The 20,690-nt window shown below is 45.2% G+C and overlaps 2 protein-coding genes across 3 annotated transcripts in view; both read right to left on the bottom strand.

Moving 5' to 3' along the window:
* Window positions 1-8,932, bottom strand: part of CCDC6 (coiled-coil domain containing 6) — a 50,727-nt gene extending 41,795 nt beyond the window's left edge. Inside the window, exon 1 of one of the 2 annotated variants that reach the window (XR_012776177.1) lies at window positions 8,544-8,932. Coding sequence is in view for 1 of the 2 variants with exons in the window: in XM_075505278.1 (XP_075361393.1) it covers window positions 8,544-8,852 (309 nt within the window). In the remaining variant the exon portion in view is untranslated. The remainder of the gene's footprint in view (window positions 1-8,543) is intronic. The other variant, XM_075505278.1, reaches the window with a different exon arrangement.
* Window positions 8,933-16,704: 7,772 nt separating this feature from the next.
* The window catches only part of ANK3 (ankyrin 3), a 213,935-nt gene continuing 209,949 nt past the window's right edge, over window positions 16,705-20,690 (bottom strand). Inside the window, exon 44 of the mRNA XM_075505280.1 lies at window positions 16,705-18,099. The gene's annotated coding sequence lies outside the window, so the exon portion shown is untranslated. The remainder of the gene's footprint in view (window positions 18,100-20,690) is intronic.

Raw genomic sequence — 20,690 nt, forward strand, 5'->3', positions numbered from 1 at the left:
AACTAAGACACCTCTTCAGCCAGACAGAAGGACTCGACTGAAGAAGTGTTACTTGAGATGTTCCCTTCTGGACGCCCCCAGGCTACTGTGCTGGAAGCAAGGCATCATAGGAATGTTTTCTGTTAGGGATCCGTGGGAACTTGCTTTATATTGTATTTTTTGCCTCTCTTCTAGAATATCTCTTTGTCTCTTTTCCATTCATTCTGTTTAGATCCCAAATCCTGTGCATAATTCAATTTGTACATTTTGTCCCTATTATTCTCCTCCTTCAGCTTTTTTTTTTTTCCCGAGACAAAGACAGAAAGGATTCACCTCTTGCTCTGCTGCTAAATTCAGCAACTTCCTCCTACCCCCCAGCCCAAAAAAGAGCAGCAAAGCAACTGTTTTTCTCACTGCTTTTACCAGGCCATGCTGAAATACATCAGATGTCTGCTGCTGACAATTTTCACTCCTTTGGAGAAGCACTGCCTTATTTCTTCATTCCAATCACATTTCAAGATCTGTTTGTGAGAAACCGGCACTCCATCCTCCTGCTGCACCCGACAGACCCAATTGCCTGACCAGCCTCGTCTGCAGCTGTCATGGAGTCACCGTTCCAAGTGCCTTCTGCTCTTCCAGTCCCCACCTGAAATCCCACCCAAGCACACCTTATGAGGTGCAGCGTGAAAACAAACACTTTTGTTGAAGTCTCTAGCAGATGTGTAAGCTTGCTCACCACAGCTGTGTGCACACACCAGTATTATTCCCTCATTTACTACAAGGAGCTTAGCACTGACAGTCTGTAGATGAAGACACACCCCATGTATACCAACATTTAAAACTAAGGACTTTGAAAACAACCTCAATATTAAGTGAAGTCAGTATCAGCAGGAGGAGGAAACAAGCAATGAGGCCAAGTAAATGGAATTAACAAGTGCAAGAAAACCACAGACCATGCACCTACTCTGGGAAAAAAAAAATTAAAAAAAAAAAAAATCACTTTCCTTCATCCTTTGAAATCAACAATAAAACTCAAACTCCATTAGAGTCAAAACCACAAGTAAAATGAAGTACAGAACTTCAGGGATTTAAAAATTATTCCAAAGTCTCATCTGTACTAGCTTACCAATACTGGGATTAGCAACAGCACTAGAACGTCTAAAAATACTTAACTTTTTACTCTACCATCTAAATCAGCAGTTGTGAACGATGCTAAGCTCTCGGTATTGGGAATACTCATTTGGGCAAGTGCCCTGTACTGTACTAATGAAAAAAAAAATTAAAAAATTCTAGCAGATATACAGCAGTAGCACACATTAATATTTTTTTATTCAGTCAAAGCAAACCTGATAGGTGTACCATGCCGAAAAAATTAAAACAACTCTCTCCTTCAAAATGTTTTAAAGTCACTGGAGATAAACTAAGAAAGAATGGCCATTAGTCTCAGTAAATGTTCAAACCCAATATTAAAGAGCATTCTTAAAAGCTGACTATAAACCAGTTCTGACACACAATTCAAGATACAACCTCGATGAGAAAGTTCACTTAAGAGAAAAGCAAAATTACTTTCTGTGCAGAACAGCAAGCCCACAGAAACACCAAGAACTTTGCATTATTAAAAATTCCCAAATGTACTCTAAAACCCCAGTTCTTATTTCACTTCCATCCCCAAACTAATTCAGAGCAATAGACCAGTATTCCTACTGACTGAAGACATTCCACCATTATTAAACACCGGAACATCAATAAAGTAATGGATAAAAAAAGTAGAGCTGTTGTGTAATATTTAAAGGCAAGCAAGACATAGATAGTTATCAGAGTTTGGTATCAACCCAATGGTAACACTGGAAACAAATTAATTCATTGCATAAAGGACAGAAACATTAAAAGGGTCATTCAGCATGGTTTTATAGGAACAAGTTGGGGCAGATAAGCATAGATTCATCTTTCAGCCAAGGACTATTTGTAATAAAGATAACTGCAGAGGCATAGGATATGTATGCAGGGGTTGGTACCTTTTTGTAAAGAAAAACAGAGGGGTTACAGAAGAGAGCCTCAAAAAAATCCCAGAAAAAGAGAAAATACCCTTCCTGAGACTATGGCTCCACAATTATTAGCACCAAATCAAGTACTACTGGACAAACCAGCAGTACAAATCAGAGCTGGAAGAGGCACAGGCGTGCTACTGCATTTCGGCCAAATTAGCCAGAGCACACAACAGTAAGCTCACGATGATACTGCATGAAAAAAAAAAAAAAAAAGAAAGAAAAATAAAGTCAGTTCCAAATTAAGCTATCAGAAACATTTGTGCAGATTTGAAGGAGGAAAGTGTGCTTAGACTAGATCAGTGCATCATCTACCCACAGCATTTTTGATCTAGCACATTAGGCTTCCAGCATCTCAAAGCCTGAGAGCTTAGTTCAGTTTGTCAAAGTAAACTAGAAGATGCCTGTCACAGCCCGTATCTTCACAAGGAGAAAGCAGAGGATCCAGAAGATATTAACCTAGCTAAAAGGCACAACAGGAACCAACGCCTCAGCCTTGAGGAAGCTGACAGGAAAAACCAGAGGCAGGACACCAGAGCCTTTCCAAGCACAATGGTTCTTCACCTTTGTGAGTCTTCAAATTAAAACTGGATACCCTTCCCAAAGACACATTTCAAGGTAAGTTACGAGATTCAATACAGGAACAACTCAGAAAAACATGAAGATGTGACCCAAATCAAAGCAGATGACTCAGTAACCCTCTGAAGCCTCAAACTCCCTGAAAGTACAAGCACCTGTGTTCAGGCATTCTCATTTATTAACTATATGAATCAAGTTCTACACAGGACAGAAACATTACCAGTTTTCCTCTGGGTTATTTTTGTGTTTGTTTTTTAACCAGCATTGAAGAAGGCCTACAACATAGACAAATGGTAATGTGCTGTTACCACTGCATTGACAATGTTTTTCTCTGGGAACTCAAATGCTCGTGGCCGTGCATAACTACCAAATGGAAGCAGACGACAATATACTTTTCTACGATTAGTTCGCCAGCTGCGCAGCAAGTAGCATTGCTTTAACCGCGTTAACCTAAGGGCCAAAACAGTAAACACTAAAGTGCATTACTAAGCTTCCTTTTTCCTTTACAGACATTTTGTAGGAGCTCAATAGAAACTTCTTGAGAATCTGAGGCAAATGTAAAATTCAAATACAAGACACTCATTTCCTATGTGCCTGCTCTTCCTGAAAAGTTTTGGATGGAGTTTCATCGTGCATGAATTTGCCAATGTTAGCAACAATGTTGTCTTTACTCAAAAAAACAGGTAAGCAAAGCATTTCTAAAATAACTTATTTTTGAGTTAGACTTTCTGTTTACTCTGGCTACAAACTAGTTACAAACGACACAGCTGGATACAAAAGCCCCAAGCAGGTTTCTTACACCTACAGAAGGCATCACAAAACAGCAAGTCAGCCTCTTTCGCACAAGCAAGACCTACTTTAAAATAAAGAGTAAATAAAAGACTTACATATATCTCTCTTAAAATATTAATCCCTTTGCTTTCTTGGTTTGCTTGATTTCTTTCATTCATCCCCCTGCCCTTAAGTGAACACCTTTTAAAGGCTCATATTTTGATTCAGTTAGCCCATCCTGCCCTTTCTTCTACTATTAACAGACATATTGTGTACTGAAACAGGTGTTCTGCTTTGGAATTTTGGTGCAAACTCCAGGAAAGAAAAAAGCTGTTAAAAAGCATTTTTGCAGGCGATTTTCGACAATATAGCACACCCATTCACTTCTCCAAACTATCTATCCAGGCTGACATTTTCCATGAAGACCCAGGACAGCAGATCACATGCATAAACACACACACACACACACAAATCCCACTGCACAATTTCTTGAGAACAAAGTGCTAAAATCATATTTATTTCCAGCATCTAAATCTGTTTTTTTATGGAGAAAACTGTAACTAGCCTAGGATACCACACAGGATTTTTCCGATCCGCAAGTCCCAGAAAGCCTGTTTGTTTTCAGGAGATGGCTATTATCGAAGGCAACACATTTCTTCAGGACTTGTGAGTAGGGGTGAGGAAATACGAGCCGAGTAAGGCTTTTTCTTCCATTGTTTCTCCCAACTGGTGGGAGGTTGTTCACATTGCTCTGCAGAAACGCAGAGGAGACTGAGAAGCCAGCAGATGCAACTGCCCTCTGCTAGTGCTCAGGGAATAAAAAAGGTCAAGCTGAGTGCCAAGTTGCAGAGGCGCAGGTTTAGCTACAGACAAGGGTAGCAGAGGTCTCGCAGTAAAATACTGCCACTCACAACCCACAGCATACAGCAGTCCCATGCCCCAGCGCCCCTTGCCAGCAAGCACTGTAGCAGTTGCTACCAGACAGTGATAACTCACAGCAAGCCTACAAAAAACAGCATCCAAGTGTTACTGGTGCCATTAGCATTTTGGATCAGACTGTCTAATCTGAATTGATGATCCTGTTGGGGATCCACATAGCACCACAAAGCGGGATTTCTAGGATAATTCCCTTCCCTACAAAGCAAACTGTGGGGAAAAACTGAGAAGCTGTTCTTGTAAAATCTATGTTACAAAGCATTAAAACTGCTACATCAAGCATTCTGGAGCAGGAACATTTTTAAATTAAGGCTTCTCAAATACACTATCTTCATCTCAGTTAAAAAAATAAATAACAGAATAAGGCTTATTATACTTTAATTCTCTAACACTACAGAAGATGCCTGACTATAGCAGGCCTATTTACACGAGTTAAATTACTGAATCTACCATCCAAGAGCAAACATGTATGTACCTGTAGCATTCAGGGACTAAAACTCTTTTTGTTATTAAAAGCACTCTGTTTGTATGAGGCCTGTCAGTTCAAAACAATAACAAAGAAAACCAAAATACTTCAGTATCAGTTAAAGGTTACAAGGCTTTCACTGAAACAGGATGACTTTGTTACATCAAACACTGAAAAGTAGAAAAATGAAGTTAGAAATCCAAGTTCTACCGACTTCAAAAGAAACCTCCTGACCAAGACATACCTACACTTGGCTGAAGTACTTCAGCTTTTGTCACAAGCAACAATTCAATCTTTTGAAAAGCAGTCACCCCACCACCACCACCCAGTTTTGAAGGTACTCCTATTTAACGAGAGAAGTTGTGCTGTTCCAGAGTTAGTCCATTAAATATGACATCTCTTTGGTAGACCTTTTTCATCAAAAAATTAAGGAAGTTCACATAGGAAACCCACTTCTGGTAATGCAGCACTATAACCAAAACTCACTACTTCACATCTCAAATACACAGCATCTCAGATCTTCAGGTGTGTGATTTTTCCCCCAACCTGGGCACCATCCATTCCATTTCCTAAAAAAGACCTTGCAGAAACGTACCATGAGATCATACAGTTAAAGATGGCTAAATACATATAAATGAACAATCTGCAAATGGGTCAAGTGATCTTAGTTATTTCTTCTTAATACTTGATATGAAACTTCACATCTCGTAATGTAATGCTCTTGCACTGCTAGATAACACTACAAATTTACCTAGCTTTCTCCCCGCTTTGCTCCCTCCCTCACAGCTTATTACCAATAATAGCAGGCGAGATAAAGTTATCACGTATATTTACTTAATTTCACAGTCTTGCACATGAGCAACAGCATAATTTCATTTGCATTTCAAGCTACTGGAAGGAGTAGAGTTCACACATCTTTTTGGATGTACACTTAGTCCAAGCTAGTTTTACCAATTTCAGGATTAAAGCAGCATCTGTTTTTACATGTTTTAGATGAGAGTTCATATGAAGTTAGTGAGCATACAAGCCTGCCAAGTCAACACCTCTTCTCGGTTAGTTTTCCAAGTGCAACTACTTAACGTATGTCTCCTACACTTAATTAACACTTATTTTCAACCTGATCACACAAGAGTTAACTACAAAATAGAACTAATGGGATCCTATCTGGCAAGCTATTTAAATAATTCCCAAACTGTACACATCCATGCTGACACCAATAATACTATGCACAAGCACAGAAACAAAGCAGAAGATGTCACATTAACACTTACACCAGCATGGACACAAGAGGAAGGAGGAAGACGACCACTTTCTACCTGGTAAACCTTAAGGGGAAAACATTCAAAACCATTAAAGACAATGGCAGGAGCTAAAGAAAGTGAAAAGTCTCTGCAGCACTCGCACAACAGAGCTCAAACGATGGGACAGCGAAAGGCTTGCAGATGAAGAGCCATGTGGTTTGAGGAGTCACCTTCACCTACTGCACACAGGTTTAGTCATTTCACCTTCTATTTTGGCTATTTCATTTGCGCTTCACAGCTCATCCTCAACACTCGATAAAAATCAAAGCTGATTCGTGACATTACAATGTCTACAACAGGAAACTGGTATGCAGAGCCTGTCTGCCAGCACAGCAACACAGCGAGGAGCTTGAGCTGCCTGGTGGAGTAGTAAATTGACGAAGGTTTAGAATCACAATGGAGGAAATCAGAAAACTTTCTATTTAACTAAATTTACATGCACATGGCACACATTTCAATGTTCCAGCAAAGTTCATCTCCAGTCACTTGTATACTAGAGCAACACGACAAAGTATTTTGACTACAAATGTGTTTACATTACGGACTATGTAAACCACAGCACAAAGTCTTGGTGGCCTGAAAAAAAGTTATGTTTTGCATTCATTATTTCACTGCTTGCTGAATTAGAAGTGGTTTACTCTGCCGCGCAGACAGTTCAGCATACCAAAGACAGAGTATCTGCTAAAGATGCCAGTTTTCTAGACAGCCTACAGGTCACTATAAAAGTCTAACTCTTTTCTCTCTTTATCCAAGATGTCAAAAACATACAGATCCAGTTTCAGATTTAAGAAAAATACTTCCTTTTTGTAAATTAAAAACTGATGAAAATATAAGGTAATCAGTCCCTAGAGACAGCACCAGAAGAACCTTAATTCAAACATTTTTTTTCAAGTTGTTTACAAACAACACATCTACCAGGGGTTCAGAAAGATGCTGTGCCTTTCTAACAGGCAAAGAGAAAATGTCTGACTGACAAGATGTCTTAGCCCCTTTCAACATTAGAAGGCACTCCGCTGCTACCTAATTAAGACACATTCTCTTATCGTAAAGTATTAACAAAGCACACATTTCCCTGAGTAGCACTATATTTGTCATCCTTGAATAAATTACTTCTGTATTGTATTTCATGCACTCTTCCGGCCCACATCCTGCTAGACACTGAATTCTTACTACTGGGAACAGATGAGAGGTTTGCCTAGATGAGCTTCATTTCTTTGCTAAATATATCGACAATGAAAAAACTGATTATCAATAAAATAGACATTATGCTTGTAATAAAGCAACCCCTGTGAAAAATCAGATGAGAAGAGAACAAGCACATGCAGGTGGGATCGGTCTCTCTCAAGGCATCTCTATCTGCACTGACAAGGATGTACAGGACAGCATATACAAGTATCAGGGTTACCTTTAATGGGTCTTCTATGTGTTACCTACTTGGTTTGCATGCAGGCCATGATCATTACAATACCTGAACGATCACTCTAACCACTGAATTAGCAAAAAAACCCTAATCTAAACTCCTAAACTCCCAACTCACAGAGAATAAAGCAATGTCATATTTATTGTATTTTCGTATGTACTTTACTGAGGATTGATGCCAAACAGCATCATATAAGATGATGATAAATTCCAAGTTATTCCTCTCAGTGCTCATAAACTAGTAGCTGAGCTCTTCCCAGGACAGAGTGGTGTGTTACTCGCATTGTTTTTAAGAGGTTTATTTTAAATGAGTTTTTAAACAACCTCTTGATATACCACAGCTAACAAAACAATACAAATAAATCAAACACTTCTTCGTGACTAAAACGCTATCCTGCAACTCGCTGTTTCTGCACGGTGCCTGAAGGGGTGACGGCTGAAGAGATAATCCGTAATCTCCGCAGATTACTTATACTCGAAAAAAATCTCTACTTTGAGAAACTTCAGGGAACATCCAGCATCGCCCTTCCCCTGCACGGCCCTTACTGCTCCTTCGCTCAAAACCCTGCCAAACCGCCCCTGCCCGAGCCCTCGCCGCTCGGACAGCCGGGGGCAGGGGCGGCGGGGCCGCCTCCCCGCGGAGCGCCGGGCCGGCCACGCGGGTCTGGGGCGGCAGGGGAACCACCTCGGTTCCTCGTCGGTTTCCCTCCCGGTCCCGCAAGGACCCTGGTCCCCGCTGAGGGCCCAGGGACGGCGCGAAGGGCGCGGGGTGACCCCACCTGCCCCTCCCCCCCCCCCCCGGACGGGCCGCGGTGACAGCCGGGCCCGCCTGAGGTAAACTCGCCTCACCCGCCGCCCCCGGGGGAGCGGGGGGAGCGGGCGGACGCCCGGCGGCGGCGGGGCGGGAAGGCCGCGGCAGGGCTGAGGGGAGGGCGGCGGCGGCCGGGCCCGCCCTGCGCGGACACCCCCGCGGAGGGGCACCCCCCCACACACCCACCCCACACACCCGCCCGCCGCCGGGCCCGGCGCGGCGCCGCCCGCACTCACGATGGTGACGCTGGCCTTGCGCAGGTCGCGGTTCTCCTCCTGCAGCGCCTTGCACTTGAGCTTGTAGGTCTCCAGCTCGATCTTCAGCACCTTGTTCTCCTGCTGCAGCGAGGCCAGGCGGTTCGTCAGCTCCTCCAGCCGGAACGGCGAGATCACGATCCCGCCCGCCTTGCCCCCCGAGCCGCCGCCCGCCACCCCCGAGCCGGGTCCCGTCGCCGGGCCGCCCGCCGTCAGCGGCCCCGCCGGGCCGCCGCCCCCGCCGCTGCCGCCGGCGCCGTCCGTGTCGCTCTCGCTGGCGCTGTCCGCCATCGCCGCCGCCGCCGCCGCTCCCGCCCGCCGCCGCGCCGCCAGGCGAGCAGGGGGCGGTGCCCGCCGCGCGCCGGCGCCGCGGCCTCCCCGCGCGGCAAGAGAGGCCGCCCGCACGCGCCGCCCGCCCACAGCGCCGCCTGCCGGCCCGCGCCGGCGCCGCCGCCAGCCGGGGACCGCGCCGGGTTTCATGTCAGCGGCGTGGAAAACAGCACTTTATTCTGCTGTAGCGCCGGTTCAAACGTCCCCCGTGGCACGGGTTTTGCGTGGAAGACTTTGTTTAAGTACGAAATTACCCATGGCAAACAGCTCGCACGCAAGGCCTGGATTTTTTACCTCAGTATATGGGAAAACCCGCTCGTTGCTCAAACCTGTGACCCGTGTCGGAAGACCCAGGGCTCACCCAGCAGCGCCGGGCTCCAGATCGCAGCGCAGGGACGGAGCCCCAGAGGTTCATTTTCACGCAATTCAAACAACTGAAAACCTTCCTTCTTTTTAGAGCATATATCTAGAAAATAACGTACGGACGCAGGCAGCGCTGCCCGGTGAGTGCGCGGGGCGGGAGAGGCCTCAGGGCCGCCCCGTGCCTGGAGTTGCCTCCCGGCTCCAGAGACCCCTTCGCCTGCCCGCGCCCAGGCAGCGGCTGATAGCCCCTCGGTTTCGGGCCCCGCGGGCAGACGGGGCTCGGGTCACCCCGCCCCGCCGAGGCGAGGTGAGCATGGCGGCGGCCCCAGCCCCGGCCCGCTCCCCTTCATGGCACAGAGACAAAGTGACATGTTAATTCAGGCCCCCGTACTGCAGTAAAAGCGCTTTAAATTAAGATATATTACTGCTCATCTCTCATTTCAGATAATGTATTTTCTGATTACTATGTGCATTAGTTTCTTTTTTTTGTTATTTCTTTGTGGAGCAGCTGAATAAAGGCACGAGTTGTAGTGAGATATAACGGAGTGTACACGCCGTTCATTATATGGCATAATATGGTCCGTATTGCTCCTGGATAAATTAGTCACCAAGACTGTATAATTGGTTTCTCAATTATTTATGAAGGGGTCTTTTAACAACAGTAATTTTTCCATTAATGGCAAGTAAGGATTTCATTATCTCTAACTGCACTACCTTTTTGTTCCGTGCCACAGTAAATTTCAAATTTTCCTCTTTTTAATGGCTATAATATATGAAGGAATTCCAACTCTGTAAAGTAATTATTCTTTCTGGCTGCCTGGGAATATAAATGCAGGTCATTTTATTTTTGGTCTCTTAATCACAAGAAAAGCAGTAAAAGGGCCATTCGTAGTTTTCAGACATGGGTACTATTTTCTGCGATGCCTGTCCGTGTGTCTGTCCCGGCACATTACACTGCTGTGCAAACAGAGCGCAAAGCGGCGGGGGGGAATGGAGGTCCCCATCCAGTGCTGGCGCAGCCCCGCAGCTCTGCCTCAGCCCCACCAGGGTGAATCGGCTCAGGGCTTTTAAGACTAGAAAAGGTCCTGCACCACCCACCCAGCCCTGCGGAAACCAAGCCGTACTCCTGCATCCCATTACCTCTGGGCATGGTGATGCCATTAAAACGTAATAAGGCCATCAGCACCAGCCACCCTCTGCACCACCCTGGGCAGCTGCAGCCCCCCAGCTGGATTTCCCAGCCCTACACTTCGTTAGGGCAGGATTTCTCCCAAACCATAACAGCATCGGCATCAAGATACGCTGCTATAGATGCACAGGTCTCCACAGACCAGCTAGAGGATGTCCATGAGGTCTTGTGAGAGCTTTTCGGTGCTATCCTAAAATGGCCCTGCAGCAACCCCTGGGTCTGCAGGGCCGGACAAGTCCCACCGCCTGGGGCAGCTGCCGGCTCCTCTGCCCCACAGCAGCTCCCAGGCTGAGCCGCTCCGCCAATGCAGGCTTTGGGATAAAAAGCCCAAGGGATTAAAATGGGATGATTCGACAAATAATGAGCACTGTTTTGGACAGGTCGTTACAATTCAATAGAATTGCTTTTAAATAGGTCTGCTGGTATTTGGGAAGCTGGCTGAACACAGCTGGGTCGTAAGGAAGTGTTATTTCATGTACACACTCTGCAGTGCTGGCAGCAGCAGGCAAGCCGGTTTGCTCTGTCACCTCTGTCTGCACACACACGTGCTCCTCAAAGCAAACTCCTTTCTAAACAAACAGGTTTGTAACTTAATGTTCTTTCTTCATCCAGCTGCCCAGCTTTGATCAGCCAGTTATTTCCATTGCCTTCAGTGGGACTGCTCATGTTTGAGTGTCTTGAATCAAGACCTAAATATTTTGAAAACGTGCATCAGCAAAACACGCATCTGCTCCTGGCTAATCTTACCCAGCAAGCCCCATGGCATGCTTAACCTTAAGCCACTCTTCAGAGCTATCAATGTTAATCTTAAGTGCTTTGCTGATTTGGAGCGCTATAATTTTCCAGAGGACGTGGCTGCTGTTCCTTTGGACACCAAAACAAGCCTGAAAATGGGCTGGGAGGTGCAGGCGACATCTTCAATCCAGCAACCGGGACAGGTCGGCTGAGCCAGGGGCTGCATCCCCAGGATCACGCCACCAGCTGCTGGTGCTGCTTTCAGCAGAACGCTTCTAGAGCAAGCTGAAGGTGCTACAGACAGCGGGTACAGAGAGGAGGGATCTTGAGGCGAGGGGGGAGCTTTCCCTCGGCCGCCTCGCCATCCCTCTCTGCTGGGGTTGCATCAGAGGTCTCACTCCCAGCCAGCATGCCGGCTTTCATAACAATAAATTATAACTTGGCACTTTTGTAGCACTCTCCAGTTCAAAGCCATGCTGAAACATTATCTAATTAATTTGCACAATAGCCCTGGAAGGCAAGAAAGGGAGGTAGTGAGCTGAGGTACTTGCCCAGTGACAAACACTGAGTCAGTGGGGGAGTGGGAGGAAAACTCAAGGGCCCTTGATGTTTAGATCTGAGACAGCATCCTTCTTGTCATAACAGCATTTCAGTAATCTAAAAAATAGCACCTATATATTTAATTACAACAAACTACTCCAAATTAATAGATTAAACAGGGGGAGAAAATTTTGTCCTAATTAGCACCCCCCAAAAAAAAAAATCACATGCTTTGCACATCTGTAAGATGTTAACCAAACCAATTAAAAAGTACAAATACATGATATAAGCACAATTAGCAAAACCCCCTTTTAAAAGCTTATAGAGGCTGCCCCGCACCGCGGCTTCGCCTGGCTGCAAGGCTGCTCGGGGCGCAGTCCCCCACCGCAGGCAGGGGTTACTAAGCCACCACAACTAGCCTGTCACCACCACAGCACCTGCAGGACAAGGTCCCCATCCTCCTTGCCCGAGTATTTTTTTATTGTACAAAAAATAAATGTAAAACTATAAGGGAGCAAGGGGAGGTGTTAGTCCAAGAAAGAATCTCAAAATGTCACTGGTACTGTAATAATAGCAGAGCAGATACTCACGTCAACAAGAAGCAATAAAAAGGCAAGGATTTATTTGCAGAAACTATCATTACAGGAGGTAACAGGCAATTAGAAACAGTATTTTATAAACTCACATCAACAGTAGAAATATTGGTATAAAATACATTGCTAGGTGTGAGGAGTTAGAAGAGGTATGTTCAGAGATTTAATGTAATCATTAATATAATTCCAGAGGTCCATTCATCAGCTGGAAGACCGTCTGTAACAATACAATTTTATTAAAATATTCAGTAGTTATAGACTGAAGAGAAAAAGACCAACTGAAGCTAATTAACCCCAGGAAAAATTCTGTACAGTACTCAGAGTACCCGACTGAAATAGAGGAGGAAAAAAATAAAAACAAAGTCGCATTAAAATGCAATTAATGGAAAATATTGCTGGGAAAATAAACTGAAGCAATGTTAAAAAAAATTGTGACCTGTATACAAGGGAATATTCAAAGGGGAAAATGGAGTGCGTATGTGGAGGTTTTACCATCGTGGAAGGGTCGTTGAAGGGGAGAAGCCTCTATTTGAAAGATATTTGTATGAGCAGAAAAAAACCCCAATTTTCTAATATTGTGGATTAAGGTGTCTATTGATGCAGGATAAAACATGTTTTCTAACAAGCAATTCAGACGAAAATAATGCCATGCTGCTTTGCTTTTCTGATCAACAATTATTTAATCAGAAACTTGTACTAGAAAAGAAGTCTCTCTGGAGGATAGAGGATCTGACTATGAAAATGTGCCATGCAGTAGCCACCCAGCAGCTAACGCATCTTCAGCTCTGGGGCTTTCCTTTTGTATCCTTGTTCTCCCAGGGAATTTTTTTCAGAGTTCGTACTAAGTTGGTTCTGTTGGTCTGGCCGTGCCGTAACGATACCCAGCCTCTGGAAGCTTTCCAAGGAAGTTGGTGAACAGGGGATTGCTGTGCGTTGCTGTTTTATAGCCCAAATGGCTCTCAATAATTGAACATTAGCGTGATGGGAAAGTACCAATAAAACTTTTATTATAAATCTTCGCCTTCCTCCAGGATTTAGGGTCAAATAAATAAAGCCATGCACAATTAGCATACTGTTTTTAGCATCAGCAGTTATGAAAAACGTGGCACGTACACAGATTTTTCTTGAGCAGCTCATTTTTCTGTCCTTCACTAACCTTTTTCTCTCCCAGTAATGGGCTATTTTTTATGTCAAGCACTTGGTAGCAGCCTGGGTCTAACTTCCCCATCTCCCCCCTCCCTACCCGAGGGTCTGCATCTCCATTAGAAAACTGCTGCACTTTCAATGAAGTGAGAATATTTTCTTCCTCACTATCACCATGTTTTCCCTCCCTCTCGCTCTGGCGTTAGAGGGGGGTTGAGCTGGGAGCTCTTCTTCCTCCAGCCCCGGTTTGATGGGATCTGCCCCGAAAACAGAGGTCCTGTTTGCATCCACCCCCTCCTGCTGCCCCTTGGCATTCCCAGCGTGCTGCCCCAGGGCCAAGGATGCAATGGGTCGGTAGTAGCATTTTCATGTCATGCACGTAGCTGGCACAAAAAACGAGCCCCTCGCTGATACCCTGCCCAGGATCCCTGCACCGGCCTCAGCCAGGCAACACCCAGCCCTCCGGCTTGCACCGCCTTGGTGGTGAGGGTCTGGCAGGGGCAGGAGAGCTGCCCCGATGCCGTCATTGCTGCCCCTGCAGAGCCCTCCCACCGCGCAGGGCCTCGCGCAGCGCTGCAGCTCCTGCCACCGCCGCAGCACCTGCTTTCCTCCAGGCCAAGCTGCTCGCGCCGAGTTTGCTGTCGTTGTATAGGTTATGTGATAAAAATTGCCACTGATGCACTTCAATGAGTTTCATGAAATTTTATTGACTTGATTGAGCCCAAAGAAGCCCCAGTTACAAAATCCCTCCACAGGGACATGGAGAGGTTTGTGGGGGCACATGCCCTGCACGCCGGGCTGCAGCAGCCCCCGGAAGAGCACGTCTCGATTTCCTGCACAGTGTGCACTGCAGACAAAGCCCGTGTTAACCCCCCAGGAAATTAGCATTAATTAGCAGGTGCTGCAATCCTGCAAGCGACTGCCATTTATCCCACTAACGTCAGTCCTGCACTACGGGAGCTCTTGGAATTTCTGACATTAAAACTGTTACCGGCCACAAATAAAATGTAATTGATATTCTTTCAGAAATGGAAAAAGTACGGTAGGATAGTCTGCAGCATTATTATTAGGTAGTGCTAAAGCAAATATCAAAGGATGAAAAGAACGCCGTATTTAGCAATCGAGTTTATTTTAATAGATGCAATAAAAGTCCCATGACTTACAATTTTGCCTCTAAGGGGAATGTTCTCACTGGAGAAAATATGAAAAAAAGACAAAAGCGCACATTAGAGGTAGAGCCCTCACTCCAGGGCTGTCTGCGCTGTTTGCTAGTACTGGCAAGATTTCTGTTTTCCTTCTCAAATGACCATTTATGCTTCAACCTTGTTTTTCCCAAATATCCTGAGCTACTGTTGGAATCAATACACTCAGTGCAAAACAAACCAACACCCAGAAAATCCCGTTTGTGCAACATTTAGAGTGAAATTTTAAACTCTGCAAATTTAGCTACAGAGTTCCCGTTCCAACCTTCACCGTCTCTGTTGTATCAAAGCTTCACAGGAGGCAGCAAGCAGTGACATGGCCAGTCTGCGTGGCAGGAGCTGGAGGACTGGGACCTGCCGGTGGTGGGGGACCGCCCTGCCCAGGCATGTACGGTGCTGTCCTGGACAGCTCGAGAGGCACGTCTGCCATGGTCGCAGCCTGCTCGGGCACTGAGCGCTACCCATGGCTGGGTCTTGCTGCAAAAGCATCCTCAGGAGCCTCGAGGTGAGGCAGCAGCTACTGACGGCTGCTGTCACGGTCAAGACCAAGTCCCAGAGCTTGACGGTGCCACCAGCAGCAGAAGACCCGTTGAGATTCCCCTACACACCTCTGCTACCTGCACAGGCAACCCCAGTTTTCTGTCTACATAAAGAGGGCCTCTGCCTGCCAGAACAACCATTCCAGGTACAATCACAGCTTTCTTCCTCATCAGTGTCAGGCACTAACAGGGGACCAGACAGAGGAGAGCCGAGTCAAATGAAACACTGCCTTTTGGATGCTGTCACAGAGAGGTGAAGTGAGGCTCCTACGGCGCTGCTCCTGCCTTCCACAGCCTTTGCTTCCAACTGTAAAATCGTCGTATAATATTAAATATGTACATCCACGCACCATTTACTAAAAACATTCTTTTTCATTCAGCTGATCTGGGTACTCGCGAGTGGGAGGGAGGCACCTGGACGGCGAGGTCTCCAGGAGTACGATCGCTGCTGTTGGACTGTGACCTGCAATAAGACGTGTTTATTCTCCAGTGGCCTAAGTGGCATTTGCCCTCCAGACTCTGGCGTAAGGACCAGAACCATCAGCATTGTACCAGCGGTATCCTGACCTAGGTAAAACATGCATTGCAACACAGACTGTCTGCTAAAATGATGAAAACCGCTTCATTTACTGCCACTGCTTCCAAAGCTGGCAGCCCTAATAACTCGGAGACACTGACAAACCAACCTGTTACGCTGTCCTGAGCCAAGTGCTTTTCACCACAGTCAGGAGAGCTTTGCTGGCTGACCCCAGGTGAGGACCGGTTCCTGCGTGGGTCAGCAGATACAAGCAGCAGACTGAGTTGGATCTGTAGCAGCGGTGCTTCCTCAGGTGCCAAGCTGGGGTAAGATACATCATCTTCATGTCGCCATGAAAGCCAGGTAAAACTGAACCCTGAGTAATAAAACTTATTTACTGCACCTGAGCAGAAGCCTGCAGTCCAGAGCAGTGAGCATGTACTGATGCTGCCTACAAAACTTTGTTTTGGCTACATTTTATATATATAGTGGTCCATACCTACAATATACAGGAAGTACATGCAATATAGAGGAGATGTACACTTTATTTACATCATCTGCAGTGAGCTGGTTATTGACTGATACATGCTGGGAAGAAAACTGCTTTCAGCAGTGTTTTTCCTGGATCGTGATGGGGCAAAAGAAATTAAAGGAGGTCCAGAGTTAACGTGTTGGAGAGGAGGCTGCGCGTACCCCTGTTACACAGGTCCTTTCCCCGTGCCCGAGGAGGCCTCCTACGTCCCAGGGCGGTGGGTTTTCCTTAGCTCTGCTGAGGATGTGCTGGCTGCTGTATTTTCCTCCCGTTCCCCCCACCTGGGGACAGCCTGCCAAGTGATGGCCTGACACACTGGGAAGAGGAGGAGGTGGATCAGACAAAAGAAACCGAGAGGAAAAGAAGCAAAAAGCCAGGGGTGGTTAATGGCTGGCCTTGCAAAGCCACACGTCTATAGGGTAGAAGAACACTGCCAAATACACGTTATCCAAGAGTTTTAACACAATTTATTTTATGCTTAAATAATCAACTAGATCATCCAGTGTTTGTTGTTTTCATACATATGTAATTAGAGCTATTATCAATGAATGCTGTTTCCATATGAATATAATCAACAAATTAAAAGTATTTCACCAAAACCCAAATAAAAATGCCCTTTAAAACACAGCAGCCTTAACAACCTAATATTACACTGCTAGGATGATTACAGATGATTGGCTTACTGAAAGATTCTACATCTTATAGCCAGTACACAATACAGTAATAATTTTACAGCGTGCTGCCAGTCTATTAGCTAATAATTTCTCTTCAGTTCATTTAAAAATACCCCAAACTTGTGCTCCTTAGAGCACCAACCCACTTCTAAAGCTGCAAGCATTACCCCCATTATAAAGCGAGAACAGATAGCACCCCCCTCCCCATAATGCAACTACTGTATATGTTATGGGTTTTAGGTCATTTCATTGAAAAATTGGCAACAGCAACAAATATTAGATGAAGGGCTTTGTGTTTACAGATAAAATCTTATTTTTCATGTTGCGGTATAGTGTTTGCAAAACTGGAAAAGATTTAATCAAAATAAGGTGAAACACATGCATCAAAATATTAGTACTCTGAAGAAAAATTTTCACAGAACTACAGAATTCCTCATTTTGGGAATCATTTAAATTTGCAGCAGATTTTAAAGATTTTTTTAAAATCAAGCTAGCGTTTTTGCATATACAAACATTATAATTGCTAATATACAAGAATCTGTGAAGATACACCCAGAATATCCCTGTAGGTGCAGCCATTTGAGACACCTAGCCTGCTCAATGCATTTGCAATATTCTGTTTGTGATCGAAAAGGCAGTGCCTTATCAACATTTATTCTATTTTGTTAGAATTTATACAGTGTTATTTATTTACAGCAAAACTATTGATGTTTAAAAAAGAAACAAATAGTGTTTTATACCCTGACAGTTTGGGTCCAAGAAAAATAAGGCGAGCTGTTGTGGATTTTAGTAATTTTAGTGTCTTTCCATGGTTTAACCATTTCGTCTTCGTACATCCCCTCTGGCCACAGGAATTTATTTCTTTTGAGGTGACATCAAACTGCTTGAAAGAAGCTGTTAACAGCATGGCATCTTGTATATACACTGCATTGGTAACTGCGCACCCTCCGATCCTGTGAATGAACGTGAATTTCCATGCTCTGTAAATTGGCTCATGCTAAATTAATTTTTTTGTTTGGTTTTTTTTTTTGTTTGTTTGTTTTTGTTTTTGCATAAAAACCATGCGGTTAATGTGTGGAAGCAGCAAACACACGCACACTTTTATAGGTGAATGTTTAATTCCTGTTGATTTTCCTTCCGTGAGTGTCCCTCTAGAATACTGGCAGTAAAAGCACAGAGTCCTATGGAAAGAAAAGATAGCATAAATCACTTCAGAATATTTCGTTAGAATCAATTGCGTGCCTTTCCCTGACTAAACAGAAAGTTCTAATTGGCATTATGGAATTCTGCCATAGGATAAGTCACACTTTCTAGATAGGTAATGACGTTAGTCAAGCTTCCAGCATGAAGGGAAAATGCAGCTGCAGATGTCCACATTGCTCGTGAACTGATTTACAAGTACATTTGCAACATGCTGCATTTCATCACATTTCACTTCACAGTACCAGCTCGTCAGATCCGATGATGACAAGGAATAGGTACTCTCTATAGCAGAATAAATAGCATCATCTCCAGAATGAGCGCGCTGCTGCTTTCACAGCACATTTTTGTTTATTGTTTGCAAGCATCCCCACGGTGGTGGAAAACCTGCACTCCTTGCACATCTACCTCTGCCAGTTGCTCAGAGAACGTGACCGGGAGAGCCAGGAATGCGGAGTCCAGCCTTTAGGAGGCTTGGCAAAGGACCAAGCGAGGTCCAGCTCCTGCTCTCTCACCCGTCCAAAAACAGTCATGCAGCCATGCACATAAGGACAGCAAGTTTGTTACATCTATTGTACAACAGTGATGTCTTGCAGCAAGGAGGCAGGAAGCAGAAATACAAAACACACCGGTGAACGGGAGCTGGAAGACCTGCAGGCTCCCCAGCACCTGGGTGCAGGGAAGCCTGTTTGGGAGCATGGCTTGTGCAGCGCCTGCAGGATTCAGGCTGGCATGGACATGCCTGTTTACTAATCAGGTCACAGGTCCACGCGTATTCCCCAGGAGTGCTCGCGCTCTCCTTCTACGCTAAAACAATCTGTCCTTGCCCACGTCTACGGTTGTCATAAATCTATCCCACTGCTAAAAGCCGCCTATTCACATTGCAGCAGTCACGCCAGCTTGCACAGTGCTGTCCTGAAGAATTGCATGCAAAAGTTCTTGGTTTTTCCTTTCAATCTATGTTTCACAACAGGTTTATTTGCAACAGTGACATTTTTACAGCAAAATCTAGCTAACATTGTGATTTTTTTCAAACATTCAAAGGAAAAGCAACACCTCTGCCTCCCAAACAGGATTTTTTTGTCTTTTGTGATCAAGAAACAAACTGGTTTTCTATCAGAATCCCCTGTCTGTGCAAATACCTCTTTGAATGCCTCTTCTGCATTCAAATAAAATATTTTCAATAGTCTCTTGACTGGGCTCACAATTACTTAATGCACATTTGGTCATACTTATTATATCAAAGTTTGGACCACAGAGATTCATCTTATGAGACAAAGTTCCCCCCTGAGCAAAGGTTTATTATCTAAGGAAGACTCTCCGAGTTCCTCAGGGGCTCTAGCACGGAGGAGTTGCCTACTAGAAATCACAGGAGAAGTGCATCAGCAGCCATGGGAGCAAATGTAGCTCTGAGGAACTCAGACTCTGGCTTTCTGGAGGTCAGAATATGTTTCATACATTAGGCAAGGACTGCCTTATTAATACCATCTTATTTTAAAATGAAATGCTTCTCCCTTATCCCCAATGCGTGTTGCATCACGCTCGTATGCTGGCAGGCTCTTTATCTGCACTGCTTATGGGGTTCAGTGCCCCATCTTGCCTTCAGTGCCTTCAAATTCACAAATTTCCACTGGTTTCCCCCTGCAGATTTCCAGTGGAGAAGCATGGGAGCCAAGGTGGGACACAATTCCATATAAGCATGCCATCCCTTTGGCTCGCTTTCCTCCCGTATCCTTGAGCTCCATGAAGGGGAAAGGCGTGTCGAAAGAATGACCTCCCTTTTCAAATCATTAAATATTTTATGAGTATGTTGAGCAGCAAGCCACATGAAGCAGCGTTATTCTATTAACACATGTGGGAGGGCTCTCAATAAAAGCAGACATTCAGCGGTCATGCTAGGTGGACACAGTAGGTGCTTACCAGATGCTGAAAGCATGCCGGTCGCCTCGCAGAGCTCGCTCCTTAGGGCTTGATCCCATAAAGCCCTCAACTAGATCCCACACGCTGAGGGCCGCTGGTCTCAAATGGCACTATTCACATGCACAGAAAGCCCGTATGGCCAGGTGGCTTTAGGGGCTACCTTGCACTGCAGCAGCTGAAAGGGACTAGTGACTCAGGAGAGACTCTGCTTCTGTCCTCTACCTCCACATCCCTACCCAGCATGTTTTCCAGGTCCTGTTTATCCTGTTCTTAAATCCTACAGTCAATTCTATACCAGATGTATAGGAGAAGGATAACACATAGACTTGCTCTTCATAAACTCTTCCTCTGCCCAATCCCCAAACCACCCCCCCCCAAAGCTAAGAAAAGTTCTGAGTAGAAAAAAGAAGACATGAACGTGGTAAATGTGCACTTGAAGCCATGACTAGCTGACCAGCCTTGATCGACACAGACTGGCTTCTCCTGTGTTTACAGGCACATTTGCTGTGTGACTATAGCTCTGTGATCGAGACAAAGCAGCCTCTGGCTTCACAGTGCTCCAGCACGCTGTCACAGAGCCCCTGCAAGCGTGTGTCAGCCTGTGCATTTGGTTTTAGTTTGGGAAGCCCTTATACTGTCAGCTGCTGTCTTG

The sequence above is a fragment of the Mycteria americana genome, chromosome 6 (assembly GCF_035582795.1).
Source record: "Mycteria americana isolate JAX WOST 10 ecotype Jacksonville Zoo and Gardens chromosome 6, USCA_MyAme_1.0, whole genome shotgun sequence".
NCBI classification, from domain to species: domain Eukaryota; kingdom Metazoa; phylum Chordata; class Aves; order Ciconiiformes; family Ciconiidae; genus Mycteria; species Mycteria americana.